We start from the raw sequence: 24,794 nt of genomic DNA, 5'->3' as shown, positions 1-24,794 counted from the left end.
CGGCACCCTGGTCAGACGTTTCGCAGCACAGTATGCGACGAGCCGACCTCATCACGTAACATCAGCTGCCCTGGCTAGTCTCAGACAGAGTGACGACGATCCACTCCGGACGTTCATGGAACGATTCGCCGCCATCTCGGTAAAGATCCGAAATCTGAATCCCGAGGTCGCACTGCACTCCATGCTCATGGAGTTGAAGCCAGGACCTTTCATCGATAGCCTTTGCCGACGACCTCCTCCCAACATGGACGAGCTTCGAGCTCGCGCTACTGGGTACATCCAGATGGAGGAGCATGCCGAGTTCCGCAAGGCAATTCGCGACAAACCACAAGGAAAGCAAGACCAAGGTCAGGCAACGAACATTTAAAGTTGGCGACCTTGTTTGGCGATTATGGGGAGAAGCAAGAACAGACCCCTCCAAAGGAAAATTTGGAACGTAGAATTCTACCCACCTCAAATTTTATTTCCCTTAACTTGTAAATTCAGGTGATGTACTCTTTTTTCCTCCTCAGCCTTTTTTTCTACTAAAGAAAAGGGTTTTTGGCCAAGGAAGGTTTTAACGAGGCACACCTTAGAAATAAATCAACAAAGCAACTCCATTCCTATACATTTTCGGTATTGGCACATTAACCATGACGACTTGCCAAGGTCGAGTTTGAACCTTGATGTTAAAGTCGGGTTCGAACCTGCAAATACAAATTACGTTGCCAAGGTCGAATTCGAACCTTGATGCCAAGGTCGAGTTTGAACCTTGAGATCACATTTTCTTAACCAAGGTCGAGTTCGAACCTTGATATGTCAAGGTCGAGTCTGAACCTTGAGATCACATTTTCTTAACCAAGGTCGAGTTCGAATCTTCATATGCCAAGGTCGAATCCGAACCTTGAGATCACATTTTCTTAACCAAGGTCGAGTTCGAACCTTGATATGCCAAGGTCGAGTCTGAACCTTGAGATCACATTTTCTTAACCAAGGTCGAGTTCGAACCTTGATATGCCAAGGTCGAGTCCGAACCTTGATATCACATCTACTTAACAAGGTCGAATTTGAACCTTCAAACAACAAATTTGGGAACTCCTCAGAAGCCCCTTTGCTCTTACATCACTCGGTGCTTGGGGGGCAAGTGTACTGGCCAGCCGAGTTGCCGACTTGTCCCTCACCAATCTGCTGACTCGTTCAAAGGTTTACCAGTCTAACCAAGCAATAAGCTCATTATTGCCGAGCTCCTCAGCCCGACCATGAAACATGGACATCGGAACACCACATCGGCCCAAAGAGGCCACGTCATCAAACAAATAAAAATACAATCTTGTCACCGCACCGCCCATGCGTTATGGGAACGAGGTGACGGTTATGACACATGGCGTCATGACAAATAGGCGTACGCGAAAAGTCACGACCCCTTGTCAAGCTCCGTCTTAACTCCTCGACCTACGGTCTTTGGAGCTCGGGGGGCTAGTGTACTATCCGTATCGCTATGCCGAGCTCGAGCTCGGCATCACAGTGCAGAGTGACCTCGGACACGCGCTAGGTGACATCAACTCGCTATCCAATTAGGTCATAAACTGATCTCGGGCCCAAGGCCCAACAAAACCCTAATACACACAAAGGTACGTGCATTACTTATACGAGACTCATACACCCACAAACACTAACTTTAGCATCGGAGTCTCTTTTGCAGGTACCACCCCCATCTTGGAACACCAACGTACCAGCGAAGGAGGCTCACCAATCTTACTCGGCAGACCATCTCTACAGTAGATTTCCGGTAAGAACACGAGCCATGTGGAGTATGTGACTTCGTGTATGAACCCTGCTTGGAGCAACTTTGTCGTCTTTTCCTTTATAGCGCAAGATTGGTCACGTCCCATCTTGCGTCTTTTTTTAGCCACGGGCTTTGCGTCTCGGTATATAGACAACTTGTTGCAGTGAAATGATGGGTCGATTCCTGGTGTGGCAGCCGCAGACCACGCGAATAGGTCGACATTGCTCCTTAACACCTTTTCCAATGAAGAACATTCTTCTTGAGGTAAGTGACTGCCCAAGTACGTGCATTGCTCCTGCTTGGATCCTAATTGGAAAGGGTTTGTTTCTTCGTTAGGTTCCACCCTGTACTCGTCTGTGAGCCTAGGGTCGAGCTCGAGAATCATTGAGGGCTCCTGTATGTTCATGTTGACCGTATTTACATCGACGGCCTCCATTGGTCTCAACTTCAAACTATTGTAATAACATTCTCTTGCCACTTTCTGATCGGCATGGATGGTGACGATTGCTCCATTTTCAGAAGGGAATTTCATTGCAAGATGAGGAGTAGACACTATCGCCCTGATGGCATTTAGAGATGGTCGACCTAAGAGTATGTTATACGACGTGCTAGCATGTACCACTACGTACCTTACTTTGAAAATTTTACCTTGTTCTTGGTTCGGCCCAAAGAGAGTATTTAATTCGATGCACCCTCGAGTATCAACCCTCTCTCCTGAGAATCCTACTAGAGGTTCACTGTATCGGGACAAATCTTGTTCAGGTATGTCAAGTTGCTTGAAGGTGGTCCAATATAGTATGTCTGCTGAGCTTCCTTGATCCAAGGTTTTTTTGACTATACAATTATTTATTTCCACACTGATGACCATGGGGTCGTCTTGCACAGGATCAATCCTTTTAAAGTCCTCGTCTCTAAAAGTGATTGTTGGCAAATGTGCCTCCTTTCGCGAGGAGACTGAATTGATTGAGCGTGCGCTTCGCAGGTATCATTTTCGGGCAGAGGAGGCTGCCCCTCCTCCTGCAAATCCACTGGAGATGGTGTTGATGACCTTTCTCGGGGGGATTCGGGGGGTGTAGTTGGCGTTGTCTCGGGATCGACTACGTTCTCTTCCTTCCCTTCTAGTTGGTCTCTTTTCTCGTCTGTCATACCTTGAAGTTTTTTCTCCATTTTGGTATGCTTCACGAGGTTTAGGATTGTCTACAAAGCAACGAAGGTGACCTACCTTTATCAGATCTTCTATCCGATTGCTCAAAGTTGTACATTCTTCTTTAGTATGCCCTTTATTTCTGTGGAAGTGGCACACCTTGGATCGGTTAGCACTAGGTGGTGTGTTAGCTCTCCGAGGCATGGACATTACTTCCGTAGTGAGTGCCTGTTCAAGGACTTTAGCCCGAGTCGTGTTTAGAGAGGTGTATTGAGGGTATCGAGGCCCTCGGGGTATGCCATTCTTAGAGTGGTGCTCACGAGAGACGTTATCGATTTTTTGTTTGCTCCTTTTCAACGTCTCTTCTTCCATACCCTGCTTCTGGCCACATCTAGTTTTGAAATTCTGATAACTCCTCCATTTGCATATATTTTTGCGACCCTCCGTCGGAGTTCGTCCATGTCTATAGGAGGTTTTTTTTGCAAATTTTGTTCACAAAGGGTCCTGGTTTTAATGTCGTGGTCAAGTGATGCATAGCCACGGCGGGATCAAGATTTCTTATGGACAAAGCCATTTTCCCAAAGCGCTCCATGAAGGAGCAAAGGGATTCTTTCTTCTCTTTCCTGATGCTAACTAACGCTACTGAGATTAGTTGGTGGGGTCTGCTGGTGGCAAACTGTATGTTGAATCGTGTAGATAGTGTTGTGAAGGAGTCAATGGATGCTGATGGTAGCCTCGTGAACCAGTTTAACGCTGGACCTCTAAGGGATGTTGGGAAGACACAACATAAAACTGCATCTGTATCTATGTATAGTCTGACCTGTGTCATGTAGATATCAATATGCTCGTCTGGGTCAATTGTTCCATCATATCTATCCAGTGTCAAGCTTTTCCAATTATCTAGTAAACTGACATTCAATATCTCTTGAGTGAAGGGACTTCGGCTAGATCTTTGTTCCTATGAGGGGGTGATTCCTGGTGTCGGCTGTGTTGGAGCCGCATGGGTTGATTGGAGTGCCGTTGGGTCGGTCTGGTCCATACATAGCGAAGTGGTTGGGATACTGCGTGATGGGTGCCAAGTGCCATTTTCGTTTCTCAGTTCGGCGTTTTCCCTTCTTAGCAACAATAGCTCGTGAATATCTTTCTCCCGCAACTTGTGTAATTCCAACATCTCAGCTCTAAGCTATCGAACTACTGCAGGCAGGTCAGGGTCATCCTGAGGTGCTCTAGGCATTCCTAGGTTGGGCCTGGATCTCACTTCTTGGTTACTTCTAATCGCTACCATGTCGCTTTGGGGGTCGAGTGGCATAAACGCTCGGCCCCACGATGGGCGCCAAAATGTTCCTACAAGGATACACTAACTTGTCTTCTTCCTTCCAGCTAAGTCTTCAGCTCTCGGGTCGGGTACCTGCAATTATACTCTGATGCTCAAGTGAGTATTCGATTTAGAGTAAATAGTGAATCAGTCAAATCAATGAACCGTTTACCAGTTCCTACCTACCCTATATTTATACACATGTTAATGGGCCTAATGGGCCTTTGGGCTTGCCCTACGATTAATTGCTAGGTAATTAAGTGTTTACATTTGAATCAGGGTAACCCATTATTATTACTTTAATAATCGAGTTTAAGGTGACTTTGCATAATCAATAATAGGTAGCAAAGGTGGCGAAGACCCTTTTTTATCAAAGATGGGCGTATTTGGCATTCCCTATGACTGAGACCTACCAAATTGTGAATATTGGTTGAATAATCCAAGCAACGCACGAGGTTTCGACTTCTTTTTTGGCCGAGGGGTCCACTCATCATTAACATGCATGCATTAAACATGCATGGCTGAAATGCATATGTCCTGGTTGCGTACGTGTCCATCGTTTGTCGTGGTTAATACGTATTTTCGTGGTTTGGTATTTGCATTGGCCGAGGGGTATTTCTATTACCCTGGGTGTTGTGTGTTGATCGAGGGGTATCCCACGTATAGTTACCCTTAAGGAGTGCCCTTAACATGGTAGATAGGGATCTATTAACTACTTCTATTTGCCCATCGGTTTGGGGATGACAAGTTGTTGAGAAAAGTAGTTTAGTTCCTAGCCTACTCCATAGAGTTTTCCAAAAATGGCTAAGGAACTTAGTGTCCCTATCTGACACAATTGTTTTGGGTAGACCATGAAGTCTAACCACTTCCTTGAAGAAGAGTCTTGCTATGTTGTTTGCATCATCTATCTTGTGACAGGGTATAAAATGGGTCATTTTACTAAATTTGTCCACTATCACAAAGATAGAATCCATGCCTCTCTAGGTCTTGGGCAAGCCCAAAATAAAATCCATACTTATATTAACCCATGGAGAGTTAGCAACTGGCAAGGGTGTATAGGAGCCATGAGGCATTACTTTAGACTTTGCTTGCAAGCAAGCTATACATCTAGAGCAAAACCTCTCAACATCCCTTCTCATGTGGGCCAAAAGAATTTTTCTTTTAAAAAGCTTAGAGTCTTTTCAACTCCAAAGTGCCCCATGAGACCACCCTTATGACTTTCCTTTACAAGGAGTTTTCTAATAGATCCTTGGGGTATACATATTCTTCCTTCTTTATATAAGTACCCCTCAGAAATATAGAAACCTCTTTGAGGCGTTGCTAAACATTGGGTATAATAATCTTTAAACTCAGAGTCATTGGAATACAACTCCTTGATGTGATCAAATCCTAAGATTTGGGATCCAAGGGAGACTAACAAAGTATGTCTCCTAGAAAGAGCATCACCCACAATATTATTTTTCCCTTTGTTGTATTTGATCACATATGGGAATTGTTCCAAAAACTCTACCCATTTAGCATGTCTTTTGTTAAGTTTTCCTTGACCCCTCAAATATTTAAGTGACTCATGGTCACTATGAATGACGAACTCCTTGGGAATAAGGTAGTGTTCCTAAGTTTGAAGGGCCCTAACCAAAGCATATAGCTCTTTGTCATAAGTAGGGTAGTTAAGGGAGGCACCTTTAAGTTTTTCACTAAAATAAGCAATTGGGTGCCCACCCTGTAACAAAACTGCCCCTATGTCAACCCCAGAGGTATCACATTCTAGCTCAAAAGTTCTTGAAAAATCTGGAAGAGCTAAAAGTGGTGCATGGGTGAGCTTATCCTTTAAAGTTAGGAAGGCTCTCTCTTGTTTCTTTCCCCATATAAACTCCACATTTTCTTAACCAATTCATTTAATGGGGAGGCGAGTTTGGAGAAATTAGGAACAAACCTCCTATAGAAGCTAGCCAAACCATGGAAGCTCTTAATATCTCCAACACTCTTAGGAGTGGGCCATTCTTGGATGACCTTGATTTTCTCGGGGTCTACATGAACCCATTTTTTACTAATAATAAACCCTAAGAATACAACACTATCTACACAAAATGTACATTTTTCTAAGTTTCCAAAAGGGTAGTTTTTCCTAAGAATATTAAAGACTTTCCTTAAGTGTCTTATGTGATCACTTAGGCACCTACTATATATAAGAATATCATCAAAATAAACTACAACAAACTTACCTATATAATCCCTTAGGACATGATTCATGAGGCGCATGAATGTACTAGGAGCATTGGTGAGCCCAAAGGGCATCACTAGCCATTCATATAGTCCAAACTTGGTCTTGAAAGCAGTTTTCCATTCATCACCTTCTTTAATTCTAATTTGATTATAACCAATTTTAAGATCAACTTTAGAAAATATAATGGCTCCATGAAGCTCATCTAGCATATCATCAAGCCTAGGGATAGGATGTCTATACTTTATAATTATGTTGCTGATGGCCCTACTATCACAACACATTCTCCATTTCCCATCCTTTTTAGGGACCAACAACACAAGTACAGCACAAGGACTTAAGCTCTTTCGAACCTAGCCCTTCTCCAACAAATCTTGGACTTGAGACTCTATTTCTTTAGTCTCTTAGGGGTTGGTCCTATAGGCTGGCCTATTGAGTAGGCTAGCCCCAGGTACCAAATCAATATGATGTTCTATTCCTCTTAAAGGAGGAAGGCCCATTGGACCCTCGGGAGGAAATAGATTATCAAATTCTTTCAAAAGAATTTTAACCCCTTTAGGTAAAGTCTCATGTCCACTAGATGTGCCAGTGCAAGTTAGAGTCCATCTACACAGAAGGATAAAAGAGGGTTGTTTAATCAAGAGAGTTTGTTTTGAAATTTCCTTATCTTGATTAACAACTTCTAGAGAGGGGACTCCTTTCTCTCTAGAATTCTCTTTGTCCTTAATTTTCATAGACTTTTTTCTCTCTTTTCTTCTTTTTTTTGAAATCTTTTCTCACTCTCTCTTTTGAGTTTCATTTATGCTTGATCCTCAGCCACCTGTTGAGGAGAAAGAGGATAAAGCACAAATTTCTTTTCTTTATGAATAAAGGTGATGGTGGAGGTAGGAGAAATGATTGATGAAATTCCTCCTTGGCTTCACCTTGCGTAGGATCTCTTCTTTGGAGAGGAAGAACCGAATGAAGAAGCTTGAATTAAAGGAAGTTCTCAGATCAAAGGAGCCTAAACTAAGGATGGAAGTATCCAAGCTTAAGCATCAAGAGATTGCTCACTTCAATGGTAGGAAACTAAGCAAGGTTCCTAGGGTTTGAAGACACTCTCTATCTCGGTGACTCTTTGAAGAATTTGACTGAAGAAAATGTTCAGAAATTCTATATATCAAAAAGTGATTACAAGTTAGGAAATGGATCACTTAAATAGGCATCCGAAAATGCACTAATTGGCGCCTAAATCAAAGCTCACATGTGGCGCCTAAAATTTGAATTCAAACTTGAAATTTGAATTCAAATTTTGGCTCTCATGTTCTTGGCCGTGAGTTTAGGTACTAGGGTGCATCTAAGTTTGATTTGAATGCCATTTAGGGTTAATTTGAGTGGCACATGTTCAGCCACTAGTGGTGATAAACATGTGACTCAAATGTAACTTAAATGACTTCCAAATTAAACCTAGTTTTAGTCTAAATTGCCTATTTAAGTAATTCTTGTACAATCATATTCTAATGGCCTAAATACAATAGCCAAACAAATACACTGGAAAGGAAAAATTAAAAGAATGAAAATGAGCCCAATATTGGGTACCAAAAGCCTATAGGCCCATGAAGCCCAAAACTAGGCCCAAAAAGCCTATAGCCTAAAATGTTATTCTAAATGGTCCAAAATACAAGACCCAAAATATAGGAAACCTATATTGACATGATATATACAAGACATAAGAAAAATATCTAAAACAAGATATGGCCCATGAGAAGCTCAACTTGGGCCTTCCAAGCCTATCGAGCCCATTAGGCCTTGACTGGCCCAAGCTTCCATGTCTAGCCCATTCCTCTTGGATCTTTTAGGTTGTCACCTCTTGCCTTCCTAGGCATGATTCAATCAAAAGGTTATCTCGTTAGTAAGGCCATTATGCATGGTTTTCTTATCAAATTACCATGGCCTTCCTAATAAGATATGACAAGCTTCCATTAGTACTACATCACATAGCACCTCATCTTCATAATTCCCAATGGAGAGCTTGACCCTTATTTGTTGGTCAACTACTAAGTCACCATCCTTATTAAGCCAATGTAGTTGATAATGTTTAGGATGGGGACTAGTAGTTAAGCCCAACTTCTCAACCAACCTAGTGCTACAACAGTTGCACCATGATCCACTATCAACAATGAGAGAACATACATTATTTGAAACTTTACATCTAGTATGAAAAATGTTCTCCCTTTGTGATAGAGTACCACTAGGTTGGTTGTTGAGAAGTCTCCTAATCATTAAGAGCTCCCCTTCATAAGGAAAAGTTGACTCCACATTTCCCTCATACTCACTTGCTTCTTCCTCACTATCACTAGAGGAAGTAGTAGTCTCCTCTTGACTACTATAAGTCTCATGCCCCCTCATGATCATGACCTTCTTTGTGGGGCATTAGGAAGCAATGTGGCCTCTCCCTAAACACTTAAAGCATTTAATATCACTAGTCCTAGAACTAGTGTGTGAAGTGACTTTCCTTTTTCCTTTATCCTTTTCTATAGCTAGACTCTTGGAGGGTTCAAAATTTTTCTTTTTATCAAAAGGTTTACCCTCCCTCTTGTGATCTTTCTTTAGAGATGAAGAGTGGGAGCTATCTCTTTTAAAAGAGGATTTTCACATCTTTTATTGTTCTACCCTTACACAAAGTTGGACCAAGTCATTTAGGTCCCTGTAGGGTAGTAGCTCCACTTGGTCTCTTATATCTAAATTAAGACCACTTAAGAATCTAGCTACAGTTGTAGCTTCCTCTTCCCGAATACAAGCCCTCATCATGTAAAGCTCCATTTTTTCCTGTACTGTTCTACAGACATATCTCTTTGTTGGAGCCTTTGGAGCTTATTCATAAGCTTCATTCCATAATAGGTGGGAATGTGCCTCCTCCTCATGGCACTCTTAAGATCATTCCAGTATTGGATAAGAGGGTCATTATGGAGGCGCCTTTCTCTATCTAAGGTCATCCACTAATACATGGCATGCCCTTGGAAGCTAAGGGTAGCCAGAGGGACTTTCCTCTCTTCACTCACCTTGTGGCAAGCAAAGAGTTGCTCAACTTTCATCTCCTAATCTAAATATAGTTCCACATCATCCTTTCCAAAAAATTGTGGGAGGTCAACCTTGACTTCCCTTGGTCTAATGGTTCTCCTAGGAGGAGGTTGATAGTGGTCTCCCATGTTTAGACTCTCATTGGGAGAAGAATATTGAGAGTATGAACTCTTACTTCTTCTCTTTTGTTTTTTCATCTCTTCTTTAAGTTTTTCTCCTTCTTGCCTAAGAACTCTCAATTCTTCCTCTAGATAAGCAAGTTGGCCTTCTCTTTCAATTTTCTCTTTTTCTTTTTGAATGGCCTCTTGCTTTCTCCATAGTTTAAGTGATTTGAGCTCTTTGGTTAAGTAAGAAAGACTTTTTGGAGAGCCCTCACTTTCACTAGGATAGGAATCTTGAGACATTTTTAGACAAAAAGGACTTTCACACAAAAATAGTTTTTTAAAAAAATAATATTTTTGGAAGTGCTAGACTTGACACTTAGAGATTTAAGAGTACAAATTGAACTTTGGAGGGAGGTGAGCTACTAAAGAGCCACTTAATAACCAAGCCTCTTCAAGTAAAAATCTCTAAACCCCCTTGTACTTTTGTTTTGCACAAAGCAATTTTTCACAAAGATCTTTTTCAAAAGAAAATAACAAGCAAGTGCCTAATGTGTACAATTATCAATGCTTGAAATCATAAATTGCTTGAAAACATAAATGACATGAAAACATAAATTGCTTGAAAACTTAAATTGTTGAAAACATAAATTGCTTAAAACATAAATTGCATGAAAACCTAAATTGCAAGAAAATTAAAGGCAAGAAAACATAAACTAGGCATTTTAAGCAAGTAAACCTAGGTGAGAGCTTGGAAAGTACCAAAGACTTCCAAGGACCACTCTCACAAGTACTACACGTTTTTACCTACTTGAAAACATTAAGGAGAGATGGAGATGCACCAAAGGCACTCCAAGACACTCCTAAGAAAGGCCTTGTACAAAAATGAGAGAAATTGAAATTTACAAAAAAAAAAATGAAATGCAAATTTACACCAAATGAAATGTAAATTTACACTCAAATGAAATACAAATTCACACCAAATGAAATGTAAATTCATTCTAAATGAAATTAGTGGCTACACCTAATTTTTAAGAAAAACAAAATTAGCCACTAAATTAGTGACAAATTTATAGACGAATTTTCAAGGAAAATTTTGTAACAAAATTTCCGTCTCTAAACTAGTCACAGATTTTCACAAAATTTTCACAAATGTTGTTTCTCTTTGTCTTCCAATTCAGCCACCAATGTTGCAGCCGTCACTAGTGTGTCACTCCTCTTTTAGAAGCAACCTTGATGTTGGTCACTCCTAGGTGTTTAGTTTCCCAAAGCCCTTCCTCCAATGGAGAGGCAAGCTTCCTATGCAACCTTGATGCTGAAATTTTGGGTTTTAGTTGAAATGTTAGGTTGTTGAATAAATTAAGAACTTAAAGTTGGTAGAATTTCTGAAATTTGTAGTTATGGGGATGGATTCGAAGTGGGTTGCATGTTGAAACTGAAGTTTTGATCTTCTTGATGAAAGGTTAAAATGTTAATGATTTTTGAGTTATGGTTTATGATGTTACTTTTCTTGTGATTTCTGAGTTGTATGTTGTTAGAGTTGGAAGATTTTGGGGTTGCATGCCTTGATTATTGCATAGGTTGGAAGGATTTGGAGATTGGGTTGTCCATCTACATGCATGAGTTTCTGGGTCTAGGATGTTGAACGTGAGTTTTCACACTTGGCATGAGAGTTTGAAAGTGTTGTTGGGAAAGTTAGGTTGAGCGTGAGAGTTGAAATGTGTCTCTGGAAGGTTGAGGATTAGTGTGAGATTTTGCACTGAGCGTGGAGACTTTTTAAAATAAATTTCTTTTCTAATTGTGATGATTGCTTGCTTGACGAATGAGTTGTATGTTGGAAGCTTGTTGTTTGAGTTGTTTTATGGTTAAATGATGATGAATAAGTTGTAGGGATGTTGTAGTATGATAAGGAACTTTATAATTTATATGTTGAATGTTGATAAATTATGTGTTGTTGATTATGTTGTGAGTAACTAGTTGAAAGTAAATTCGAGTAATATGTTGTCTAGTTTTGTAGCTAAGTTGGGAATTTATATGCATAATGTTGATGTGTTGTTGAGATGTATGATGAGTAAGAAGTTGAAAATGAATAATGATGATTGAGTTGTGAGATGAGGAACTTTATATTGATTTTGTTGTTGTCTTGAATATGCAAGACATTGTTGTGTGTGTTGAATTGTGATGATCACTTAGGACTAGAGGAAAGATTTTTGAAAGTTGCATATCTCATTGTGTGAATATTGTGTTTTGATGCTTCAAGAACCCAATTTGTTAAAAATCCTTATTAGAAAAGCTAACCCTTAAGGCAAATAGTTGTGTCAAGTCTCCTCTAGGACTTTATTGGTACCGTGTGTGGATAAGGTCGAGACACACATGTATAAAGTGACCAATTGAGTAAAGTACAAAGTCAAATATTTAGTTCCTAACTAAGTATAAGAAGATTATAGTATTTGGAGGATAGTTGGTGGGCTAATCCCATAGTAGGCTTATTTAATCTAGTTATTGTCGTGGTAGTCTCGTACCTAGTTGTTATATCCTGGCAGTAGTATTATACTTTCGTGTTTAAGTGGCGACATCCAAGAAACTAAGTTGTTATGTTGTGAATTTATATCCAATTTGTTGTTGATCTAGCAAGTAAAAAAATATCACCATGTGTTTTCGGTTTGGTATGATCAAACCACTTAAACTATTGACCTTGTGTTATAGATCTCCTAGTTGCAATGTGTGACAATGCATATAATTGTTGTGTCAAACATATGATGTGTTGAGTTGATTGTGTTGTTCACATGTTATGTTAAAAATTGTGATGAAATGTGTTGTTGTTATGTTGATCTATGTTGTATACTTTGATGCTCCATTGTTGTGTTGTCAAAGATGAGATAATGTGATGTTCTTGTTATATATGTATATATATATATATGAGGAGGGATCTGTTTACTCCAAGAGTAAGTATACCTAGACTTACTTCATTCTATAACTCATGTTCTATATCAAATCTCAACGATTCAATCGTTGAATTTAAAGTTCTTAATGCACAAATCAAATTTATAAAAAATTTTAAAACTTGAAAACCATTTAATACTTCATTTCATTAATTCAAATTGACAAATAATATGTTTTTATGATTATCCGTCAATTTGAATATATGAAATGAAGTATCAAATAATTTTCAAATTTTTAAATTTTTTTTGCAGATTTGATCTATGCATTAATAACTTTAAATTCAACGGTTGGATTGTTGAGATTTGATATAGAGCATGAGTTATTAAATGGAGTAAGTTTAGATAGACTTACTCCTAGAGTAAACAGATCCCTCCTTTCTCTCTCTCTCTCTATATATATATATATGTGTGTATGTGTGTGTTTTTCTAGTTTACCCGTGCATGTTTTTATATAATTTGGACTATGATGATCATACGTGGTATAAGAACAAAACATAGATAAGACTATAGTGTTGTAGTGGAGGTCATATAGTAACGTTGAATTGAATTTTTTGATGACTACCTATTGGTAGATTTGTATAGATACTTGTAGTTGCTTAACTAACAACTTAGTTGGGCATTTACATTTGCAGGATTATTTTATGTATATTGCACATATTTATGTAGTTGTTCCATCCTTATATGTATGCGATATAGTACGCATTCCAGTATTTGTAACTATATGATCTTAAGCTGTGGTTTTTACTACTAGTAGATGTGTAGTTTAGTGTAGAAACTCTAACGAGTCGTTATATAGATTATTGAACTAGTTTAATTTAAATTAATAATTACATGTTTCTGTTAACTATTTCAAACCACTCTATTCTTATCTATTCTTATTTCTTAAACTTAATTTTGTTAATTGTTTATATTTTTCAATTTATCATTTTTTATCTTTATTTTTAAAAATTATCACAATATAAATTATATTATAAAATATTTATTTACTACACGTTTTAATTATAAAATATTTTATATGTTTAAAATATATTTATATCTATAAAAGGGATATATTTGGGTAACCACTCTTTTGGGGATATATTTTGGTAATCACTCTTTTGGTTTCCACTTTTTAGTAGACCGTTATATTTTTTAGATGTAAAAAAAAATTATATCCTTTCTAAATAATATTCCGTAACTTCTAATATTTGTTTGTGTGTAACAATTAGAGGCACGAAGTGTCTCAACCCTTCTAATTTTATTATATATAAAAATATTTATCTTATATTTTACACAAACTAAAATATTAATATTATTTTCATTTAAAAAAAATATTTCGCTGAATTTGGATGAAAGGAAGTACCCAATGTTATTTAAGATATTTTCTTTGTATACTTAGAAAGTGTTTCCACATATAAACTACAAATAAATAGAAAGAAGTCTCATCCAACAATATGCAAAACAGTTTATCACCTTTATTTCCCGCACAATCATATTCAAATAATCAAATATTCCATATTCAAGCTACATACACAAAAGATATGACAAAACATGAAATCTTCTAAAAAAAATAAATAGAATTTAGGTATAATCATCTAGATATAGTGATGTTAATTTTCAATCAAAATTAAAATTTTATTTTGATAATATAATATAGATCTTATTATTATACTTTTTTTTTTCGTCCATGGAGTATCTACCGCCGATAGCAGTGACTAATCTCCTCGCTACGTTGGAGACACCTCAAAGAGTGAGATAGTTGGCCCCAAGATTTATTATTATTATACATTAATACATATTATCGATTGCAAAATTTTAATTCAATTAAAGAATACCACTAACTACACCTAAGAATTTGTACTTTAATTTTCTTTTGTACTTTCTAAAATTATAAAGTTTTTAAATTAATTATTATATTTATCGAGAAAAATACAAAATTCAAAACAAGAATTATAGCAAAAAAAAAATATGGTAGAAGATACGATTATAATATATTTTGTATTATCTTTAAGTCATATTTTTTTTCTCCAAAAAGATAATTCTTTTTTCTACTTCCTTTAATTATACATTTTTTGTTTCATTCTTTATCTCTTATCTCTTATTATATGAACGATTTCAAGGTCTATTTAAATTCTTCACTCTTTTGTTTTTGGTAGATTTCGAGTACACAAGAGGACCCTTTTCTTCTTCCACAAAGGTGACAATCATACTTCCATCCTTTTTCTATTTTTTTTCATCCTTTCTCTCAATTAAAACTCGACATCTTGAAATCCTCTTTTTACCAACACATACTTCTTTTAAGGTGCATTAGGATCATCGAGAGTTTTCATTGAAAGCTCATTCTCCTCCAATTGAAAATTCAGAATTGAGGTATAAATATGAAAAGAAGTTTTCATACTTGTGAATCTCATGGTTCTTTGGAGGATGCAAAACTTGCTCATAAATATTATTCGTCGTTGGATGATTATTCAAAGCTACAAAAGGTTAGTGTGATTTTCTTATTTTCATTGATGCTTGTAGGATGCACAAAATTGTGTCATTTTTTTCTTACTAAAAAATAAAATTTATATATGAATTTTTATTTTATTTTATTATATTTTTATTAATTATTATCATGCAATTTTTACGAAAGATTAAAATTCAAAATAAGAAATCGTCTTTTATATATATGTATATAGATAGATGATAATTGGTTTTCGTTTTAAATATTCGTTCTTCTTTTAACAAAAGAACTAAATATTCAAAAATATTTCTATTAGCGATAACTCTGATTGTTTTAAAACAGATATAATTCTATAATGGTTTCATAATAGAAAAGATATATTTATATAAGAAATAAACCTAATAAAGAGATATAATACAATATTTCTTCTCGTTATTAAGTTAATTATTTAATTTCATATATTTTCTATTTTCTATTTTTTCTTTTTTATTAGATAAGCATATATAAATTAATTACATAAAACGTATTTGTGTGTGATTTATTTTGGTTATTGAGAAAGAAATCATTAAAAAAAACATAAAAATAATTTGATTTGATTTATTTTAATTTAAATGTAATATCAAATCCTAAGTCCATCTTGGTCTAGTCGAGAAAATGTGAATTTTTTAAAAGCTTTATCTCCTTTGAATTTGAGTAAGTGTTAACTTTTTTTGGGGGTAGAGTTCATCAAGTGTTTACTAAAAATTATAACATTGCTACACAGGAAGTTACTTCTAAAAAAAGGAAATTGCAAGTGCGGAAGCGAAAGCGAAAGGTACTTCAAAACGATGTTGGGTATGAAACATTCGAAATTCGCATGTTCTTGTTATTATGTTCTCTTCTATTGAATATTTTAAATGACCAATACTTTTTTATTTCAGATTTTTGAGGCAACGACTTGCATATTTAAAAAAATTGCACATTGCTAAGGTTGAAACAAAACTTGGTCCAAGTCAAAATCAATATATTCATGAAGCATCCATCGAAAAAGAGCTGAATTGCATTGCGAATGTGGTATTGACTTTGCTTAAAATTTACTTTTGTTGTTTTCAATGTAATAAAAAAATATATAAGATGAGTATTAGTACCATATATTTTTTAATATGCTTGATTTAATACATATTTTTATTAATAGTTTAAAATTTTATTAAAAACTACAAAATTGTGAGTTGGTTTTGTTAAATATGGAGTAAAATTAAAAAAATTTATGATTTCTAGTTAATTTTAGTTAATAATAAAAGGTGTGATAAATTTTTCCATAAATTTGTTTTATCTTCAACCAAAAATAGAACTATGTTTGGTTTATTTAAATAAAAAAAATTGAAATCATATTCTTTGATGCAGACTAACACACATCAAGAAAACAATGGAGAGAAAGATCAGATGGGAAAGACACATAGTGTGGCTGATGATGAGTCTGTGAAGTTGTCAATCAAAGAAAAGAAAAGTGAAAAAAAGAAAGTTACATGGAAAGAGGAGGTTGTTGTGCATTGTATTTAATATTTAATATATTTTTTTTTATTTATCTTCGACAAGGAAGACACAACTCAAGTTGGCTTAGGAAAATTTTGATATTTGCTGCATCATCTTGTGCACCGATAGATAATAAATTTAATTATTTGTTTTAGATATTGAAAAAATGATTATGATGAGTATTATTATTATAAGTCAGTCCTATTAACTCCGCTAATCCATCGGATCAAATGATAGGTTAATCCGTCATAATCCGTCAACATGCATTTGAAGTTTCTATTAAGAAAATAGTAATTTATAAATTTGTAATTTGATTTTGATTTTATTGTATGTGGATTAATTTTTTATTTAATTTTATTATAAATTTGTAATTTTTTTTGGTTGAACATATATTATGCATAATACGTATGTATTTTCAATTTTATGTAGTTATATTTATTTATTTGTAGTATTTTTTTTATTTGAACATAAAATATATTTTTTTTGTAATTTTTTTAGTAGTATACGGGCGGGGCAGGCCAATATTCCTAGTCCCATTTTCAATGACGAGCTGGCCCAGCCCAGCCTATTTTTGGCGGGTCATTGACGGGCTGCGTCAAAATGGATCAAACTGACCCATTTTGTCACCTCTACTCAAAGCAATCGAAAATAACATTGACATGAATAAGTATGTAAACCAATTATGATGTGAAATGATCATTATTTAGAAATGTTTATCTTATGAGACTCGAAATTATTAAGGACCTTTGAATTATTTTGTTCATGAAAAGGCTAAAAAACAATAGATAATTTATGTGTAATTTTTGCGAACACTCATTTTCTCGACCTAGACAAAGGATTGTTATTTCTAAAACAAAACAAAAAAAAAACTATCTAATTTCTAGTTGAAAATTAATGAGTAATCTCAACTTAGACTTATAGATTAAATTTTCAATCAAGTATTTAAAAGAAAAAAAATTATTTATTAATCATGTTACAACTTATTAGCAAGAATTAAAAATTCTTGTTAGTCTCACCTTGGATTCAACTTATTTGATATATATATATATATATATATATATATATATATATATATATTATTTGACTTATTTATATTTTTCTAGATAATCATAGTATTAGTATGGAATATTTATTGTTAAAAATAATGATTAATATTTGTTGAAGACTATGAGTGTACATAAGATGAGTATTTCTTTCCTAACATAATTTATTTCATATCTAAATCTAAGATTTAAACTTTGAAATTAATTAATGAACACAAGCCGTTATCACTTATGTCAGTCAATATTGGTATTTGACTTATTTATATAATATATTATTATGATAACAAAAATAACTTATGTGCTAAAGTCATTGTTTAGAGAATAAATGTAAAAATATTTAGCAAAATAAAATATTTAAATGTTTATTTATAAAAAGTTAAAATATTTAAGAAAAAATATATTTTTTCCTTGTTTCTTGTCCTTTAAATAAGATGTAACGTGTTGCACAAGTTCATAAAAACATAACTTAAATATATACAAAATATATTAAAAAAAATTGTATTAGTTTGTAATTTATTACAAAACAGATTACTGTACATAATGTTTTTAACACATGTGAAACTTTTTTTTATAAAAATGATTATGCTACTTATAATTTTTTACATGAGGTTATCATTTAAAAAATATAACAAACATTATATTTTGTTGAAGAAATTTATTAAATACTTTTTCTATAACCTACATACCTCATAATTATTAATATTTTAAAGAGGAAAAATGAAAAATAATTAACTAGATCCATAATCAATGAAGGGCGAGTCTAGTTTTATACCGTAACATTTAATTATAAAAATATTGCGAGTCATGTTAGTATGATCAAGATGAAGTTAAAAAATGTGTGAGCAAACAATTTTTTGAATTTTATTGTCATAAAAAAATTAGATCGGTAGTTAAATTGATTTAAAATTAATTCAAAGTTTTTAATAATTAAATTTAAAATTTATATTAATAAATAATAATTATAACGACTAGTCTGCCCATCACACAGTCACAACACCACAGCACCACGCAGAAAAAGACAAGTATATATATAAGCAACTAAAATATATGCACTAGGTCAAATCTGGGGTTAAGAATTAGAATATACAAAATATCAGCCCAAATGCTACACTAAGTAGCTAAAAACAACAAAAGAATAAAATTTTATCTGTCAGCTGCAGACCCGCCTCAAGACCAGCCTATCCCTATTCTGCTCCCATACATAGTATGATCATCGCAGTCTAAACCACATGGAAACAATAAAGGGTAAGCTAGTGAAAAGAATCAACACATACACATATAATTACAAGAATTATAATTAGCTACAACTATCAGCATATCATCAGCATACAACTCATCACATATATAGTTCACATCATACATCATAAACAGCGGTAAACACACAATGCGTCGTCACGCATATCAACTCGGAGATCTCCTACAATAGCTCAGTCTTACGACCTACAACAGCTCAGCCTTACAGCCTACAATAGCTCAGCCTTACGCCCTACATCAACTCAACCTTACGGCCTACAACAGTTTATATCAGCATGCAGCACAACACAACAATTCAGCATATATCAGCATACAACACAACTCAATAATATTCAGCCCAGCTTAAACAACTTACAGAACAACAATATTATAAATCAGCTCAACATTCAACAATAACAGCTCACAACACAACAATATTATCATTCAGCTTGACACCATACATCAAAAGTATCTCAGCTCAGCATATATCAACATTAATCAGCATTTCTCAACATATATCAGCATATAAATGAACATCACATTCGTGCCTGGCGCACTCCTGGTCGCGCTCGGCGTGGCCCAACCAGAGAGTACTAGGGCTAAAACGTGCCCAGCGCAATTCCAATTGTGCCCCGCGTGCTAGGAGGCAGAGACTCCAAAGAGCCTCACACGCCCGGTGTGCCAATCCCGCACTCGGCGCAAGGAAGGCAGAGACCTCCCCAAGGTCTCACGCCCGATGCAATACCAATTGCGCCCGGCGCCACCTCTGGCAGAGACTCCCTAGGAGTCTCCACGCCCGGCGAGACGTGGTCACGCTCAGCGCAGCACCATAATCCAAAAATGCCAAGTTACTTCCTGATATCGCGCCCAGCGTGGTCCAACCACGCCCGGTGTGAGCCATCCAGGGGCATCCATCCTCCAGCTCGCCCGGCGCATACCACTTGCGCCCAGCGGACTCGACCAATGGAGCCCTCTGATGGTCACGCGCCCGGTGCCAAGGATTGCGCCTGGCGTGATACCAAACAACAACTTCCCAAGTTCAGAATTTTCCTTCAAAACCTGCAAAAATCAGCACCCCAAGCACATGCAATCGGCCCAAAACATCACATTTTCATCAAACAACCCAAAAATCTCAGCTTTTTCAACATGCAACATCAAACAAAGAAAATCTCCAATTTTCATCAAAACCCCGAGCAACCCCAAAAATGAGTTTTCATCAAACCAGCTCAAAATCTTTGAAATCTCAGCAATCTGTGAGTTCTAGCTCACTAAAAATAAAACAACTGGTAAGAAATCCTAGCTTCCCTTACCTCGGTGAAGAATCCGAGCTCCGGGAAGAAGACAATCTTAAACGGAGAAGAAATGGAGAAGAAGGAGAAGTTTGAGAAAGCTCCGCACGGCTCAACAAGAATCAAACACCTACTCAGCACCTATACCCCCAAAGAGTCCAGAAAAAAATTTGGGACCAAGGCAAGCAAAGGGAAGAAGAAAGTGAGTAGGGAATGAGAGAGTGAAGAGAAAAAGTGAAAGTGAAGGAAGAAGAGAGAGGGAAGGGGTTTCACAATAATAATTATTATCAATAAAAAAATAATATTAAATAAATATCATAATTTTATAATACTGAAAGTTAAAATAAAATTTTATTTTTAGATTCTTAACATTTAATGTATACATAAAATTCTAAAATAAATATAATATAATATTTAGATTTAAAATTTAATAAAATATAATAATATTCATTAATAATAATAAGTTTACACTAGAATAAAAAGTATCAAACTAATATAATATAAATTATAAAAAATAAAGATATTAAAAATTACAAACTAACATAAATGATTAAATTATATTTATAAGATAAGTATTAAATATAAGTTATTTTGATTTATATTTTTTTCATTAAATATATATTTTATTACAAATATTTTAAATTAAAATTTTAAAAAATAATTGGACTGACTCTTGGTTGAACCAATTTAACCAACCGGTTCAGTTTTCAAAATCATGATTGTCATTATAATTTTTATTGATAAAAAAATATAGTTAGTAGACAACATTTTTAAAAATTGTATATAAATACAATTATTTGCTTATATGATGAGATTTATGATAAAGTGAGGGTTACTCATAATGTAAGACTCGTGAACCCCCTTCACTCTCATTTTCTCTCAAACCTCTAAACCTTCATTGTTGTTTTCTTTTCCCAAGGCTGAGGTGGTGAGAATTAGGGTTGTGAAACAAGGTTCATTATCCATTCTTCTTCTTCAACCTCGGAGTCATGCAGACACTTCTTCTTCTCCATTCTCTTTAGCCCGGAGTTGGATTGCCATTCAATTTTCTTCTTCTTCTTCAACCTCAGAGAAGCTCGGAATTCGTCGTTCGCCCTGTTTCAAGGTAAGGGAAGTTGGGATTTGGGGTTTTGGTTGAAAACGTGGGGCTATTTAACGGATTGAAGGTTTAATGTTGATAAATTGATGAAACTTGTAGCTAAGGGTTTGATTTAAGGGATTTTATGTTGAAATTGAGGTTTTTGGTTGTTTTTGATGTAAGATTGAAATGTGATGATGTCCTTGAGTTGTTGTGAATGCATGTTGCTTTTCTTCTGAATTATGAGTTGTATGTTGTTGAGGTTGAAGGATTTTGGGGTTGCATGTGTTTGACCATGGCATGGATTGAGAGGAATTGGAGATGTAGTTGTTCATCCGCTGGTATGAATTTTTGGGTTTGGGACGCTAAGCATGGGTTTTCATGCTTAGCATGACAATTTTGAAATGCTACTGGAACCCTGAGGCAAAGTGTGGGATTCTACGATTAGCATGAGAGTGAGATGTGCCTCTGGAAGGCTAATGCTAAGCGTGGAATTCTAGGCTTAGTGTGAGAGCTGAGTTGTGCCTCTAGAAGGCTAAGGCTGAGCGTCAATTTCTATGCTGAGCGTGTGGACTTAGTTAAATAAATTTCTTTTATGAATGAGTTGGTTGTTTGCTTGATGAATAACTTATATGTCTAAAACTTGTTTGAGTTGTATTATTGTTAAATGATGATGAATAAGTTGTAAAGATGTTATATGCTAAGGAACCTTAGGTGTTGAATGTTGATGGGTTACATGTTGATATTTCATTGAGTTGTGAGATGTTGAGATGCATGTTGAGCATAGTTTTGTAAACTAATTGTGAAGTTAAGTAGTTGAGTAGAGATGATATGAGTTGAAAAGTTGTGTGTTGACTGGGTTGTGGTGTTGAAAATATAATGAGATGTTGTGTTGTTATTTTGAGTTGTTGAGTTGAACTGTGTTGTTGAGTTGAACTGTGTTGTTGAGTTGTGTGTTGATTGAGCTATGCTAATGAGTTGTTGATCACTAGGACTAGGGGATATGTTTTCGAAGTTGTTCATCCCATTATACGGATTGAGATGGTTGTGGTGCTCTAAGAGCCCAATTTGTTGAAAAACCCTCTTTAGAAAGTTGTCCTTTGGAGTGGATGTTGTGTTGGTATCCTCTAGGACTTAGTTGATCCTATGTGTGGGCAAGGTCGAGGCACACATGTACAGAGCGACCACGGTATAGGGGCCAAGTTGAGTTCTACCAATTACAAGCGACCAATTCGAGTAAAGTATGAAGTTGCAAACTTAGTTGCAAACTTAGTTCCTAACCGAGTATCGAAGGGTTGTAGTATTTGGAGGATAGTCAGTAGGCTAATCTCATAGGTGGCTTAGTTGAACTAGTTAATGCTGTGGTAGGCCTAAACCCAGCTGTCCTATCTTGACATAGTACTATACTTCCTTGTTTAAGTGACAAAGTCTAAGAAACCGTTATCGTGTTGTGGATTGTTATCCAAATTTGTTGTTTACCTAGCAAACCCAAAAAGGTTCTGTGTTGTCAGTTCGGTAGGACCTAGCCACTTAGATTGCTCACCCTGTGTTGTAGGAGATCTCTGAGTTGAAATGTGTGACGACGCATATGTGTTGATGTGTTGATACAATGTTGATAAGTGTTGTATTGTTGAAGTGATGTTAAGATGTGTAGTATGTGTTGTTTGTTGCTTGTGTTGGATGTGAAAATGAATTTATGTATTGATGTGTTGCATACTTAATTATATGAGTTGTTTATTTTACCTAGCTTACCCTTGCATATTTCCATATGGTTTGGACTGTGATGATCATACCTTATATGAGAGCAGGGCAGGGATAGGCTGGAGAGTAGCAGTGGAGCCCACAGGTGGTGCCTGGAGTTGGATTTTTTTTGTAGACTATCAGTTGTTGGTAGATAATTTTTTATATATATTTGTATATAGTTGTTGGACAAATAACATAGTTGTACATATTCATGAGATGTAGATGTGCTTATATTATATTACTGTTTCAGTATATGTATATACGTATTTAGTTGTGTGTTAAGTGATGTGACGGTCATGACGGGTCGTTACACATATGTTTGAGAATTTTTGGATGTTAAAATTTTGACATGAAATTTAAATAGGGATTAAATTGATTTTGATTTGATTTCATTAAGTTTTTCACTTAATGAAATCAAATCAAAGAGATAATTGAAAATAGATAAAATATACTTAATAAGAGATTTTAAGAGATAAAGAGTGAAACAGAAGAAAAAAAATTAGAAAGTCTGTGAGTAAAAAATATACAATAAATTATATTTATAAAAATACTGATATATAAAATTAAATTAAAAAAATGTTTTATAACGTTATAATAAATATATGTTATGTTAGTAGCATTATTTTTTTCTTTCAACAAATTTACCGTATAATATTAATAAAAATTATTCTAAAATTTATAATATTTTATTATATAAATTTAATTTTTAATTTAAAAAATTGAAACATTCCCATTCTTCCATACACTTTCACCACTTAAATAAATTTATCCACAATAGAACATCTTATACAATTAGGTCTTCTGAAGAAACAATGGCACATGTTCCTGTGTTAGGATACACACTTCAATTATCCTTGTTGTAGCGGGTCTGATCCTGGGTCTCGGTCTTCTCGTTCCTCTCCGAGCAGTCCGAAGTGAGGGGGGTGCCTGCAAAGACACTTCAATGCTCAAGTAAGTGCTCGACGTAATAAATGCGGTAGTTGAAAGTTAGTAACGTACCTCGCTGGGGTCCTATTTATAGTGATTCTTATTGGGCCGCGATTAAGGACTGGGCCCCGGGAAATTAGGGGGCTAATCCGGTGCATTACATAAATTATCCTCTCCATAATTATCCTAGCGTAAATCCGTGACTTGGCCGACCACACCGACACGTTCCGTTCAGATTGTGAGTGGTCGGTGGGCTCGAGTATTCGACCTGGTCGTCCACGGACTCGGGTATTCGGCCTAGTCGGCCACGAACTCGAGTATTCGGCCTAGTCGACCACGAACTCGGGTATTCGGCCTAGTCAGCCACCATACGGTATACAACCCCCGCAGTGTTGAGGATGGGAAAGACGAGGACGTTTTAATTGTATAGGGTTGTGGTTCTCGGTGTGGAATGGCAGATGTTGCTTCTGACCGCTAGTAGTAGTGTGCATGTTCCTAGTGTAGTCAGTTTTGCTAACATCGGTGGTCGTGGCCGGTTCAAATTTCCTTGTGCCAAACGTCCTCCCTAATTGCTAAGCATGTTATGATGAGGTCGGCTATCTCCGAGGAGAGGTTGCAGGGGCGACTTAAGGAGGCTGAGGCGACGTTGGACGCATTGACCGCCAATGCAAAGGTCACCGATTCGGCCAAAGAACTGAAGAGGGCAGCCGATGCCCATAGGAGAGAGGCCGACGACTTGAAGTTGACGGTCCAGAAAATGAAAGCCGAGGCCACTGCTGCAACTGCCAAGATTGCTCGGCTAAATGAGGCCGCTACCAAGTTCGAAGCCGAGGCCACTGAGAAAATTCTCGACTAGCACGATGCCGGCTTCCAACATGCTATGCGACAGGCCTTCTACTTTTGTGAGGTCCCGGCTGACTTCAATTTTGATGTTAGTCGGGATTTCTATGGTGGAAAGTTCATAAGTTACGCCGAGTTCCCAGCCGGACGAAGAGGACC

The 24,794-nt window shown here is 36.0% G+C and overlaps 2 protein-coding genes across 4 annotated transcripts; one reads left to right on the top strand and one right to left on the bottom strand.

Annotated features, from left to right (window-relative positions):
- Positions 1-61: 61 nt before the first annotated feature.
- Positions 62-2,633, bottom strand: LOC145952119 (uncharacterized). The gene is made up of 2 exons (XM_083064345.1): positions 1,800-2,633; positions 62-172 (listed from the first exon to the last, which is right to left on the bottom strand). Exons 1-2 carry the CDS (start codon positions 2,631-2,633, stop codon positions 62-64), a joined length of 945 nt encoding a protein of 314 aa, XP_082920471.1.
- An 11,763-nt stretch (positions 2,634-14,396) lies between these two features.
- LOC114916364 (uncharacterized) lies at positions 14,397-16,818 on the top strand. Of its 3 annotated transcripts, XM_083063941.1 has the most exons (5): positions 14,401-14,724; positions 14,830-15,010; positions 15,734-15,804; positions 15,891-16,023; positions 16,354-16,818. In XM_083063941.1, the coding sequence occupies exons 2-5, from the start codon at positions 14,906-14,908 to the stop codon at positions 16,507-16,509; spliced, it is 465 nt and encodes a 154-aa protein (XP_082920067.1). In that variant the 5' UTR covers positions 14,401-14,724; positions 14,830-14,905; the 3' UTR covers positions 16,510-16,818. The 3 variants fall into 3 exon arrangements, with proteins under 3 accessions (XP_082920068.1, XP_082920067.1, XP_029128733.1); XM_083063942.1 differs by having other exon boundaries at positions 14,397-15,010; positions 15,734-15,784; XM_029272900.2 differs by having other exon boundaries at positions 14,401-15,010.
- The last annotated feature ends 7,976 nt before the right edge of the window (positions 16,819-24,794 follow it).

This window comes from Cajanus cajan, chromosome 9 (genome assembly GCF_000230855.2).
Source record: "Cajanus cajan strain Asha chromosome 9, NIPB_CcT2T_4, whole genome shotgun sequence".
NCBI classification, from domain to species: Eukaryota; Viridiplantae; Streptophyta; class Magnoliopsida; order Fabales; family Fabaceae; genus Cajanus; species Cajanus cajan.
This window is presented reverse-complemented; position numbering and strand designations above follow the sequence as displayed.

What these genes read in the sequence shown, in the direction of transcription:
- LOC114916364 (XM_083063941.1), top strand. Translation starts at nt 14,906, where the DNA reads ATGAAAAGAAGTTTTCATACTTGTGAATCTCATGGTTCTTTGGAGGAT. An exon ending in ATTATTCAAAGCTACAAAAG is followed by an intron (nt 15,011 to 15,733) that starts GTTAGTGTGATT and finishes ATTGCTACACAG; the next exon opens with GAAGTTACTTCTAAAAAAAG. An exon ending in TGAATTGCATTGCGAATGTG is followed by an intron (nt 16,024 to 16,353) that starts GTATTGACTTTG and finishes TCTTTGATGCAG; the next exon opens with ACTAACACACATCAAGAAAA.
- LOC145952119 (XM_083064345.1), bottom strand. Translation starts at nt 2,633, where the DNA reads ATGGTCATCAGTGTGGAAATAAATAATTGTATAGTCAAAAAAACCTTG. An exon ending in AAGCAGGGTTCATACACGAA is followed by an intron (nt 173 to 1,799) that starts GTCACATACTCC and finishes CATGGAGTGCAG; the next exon opens with TGCGACCTCGGGATTCAGAT.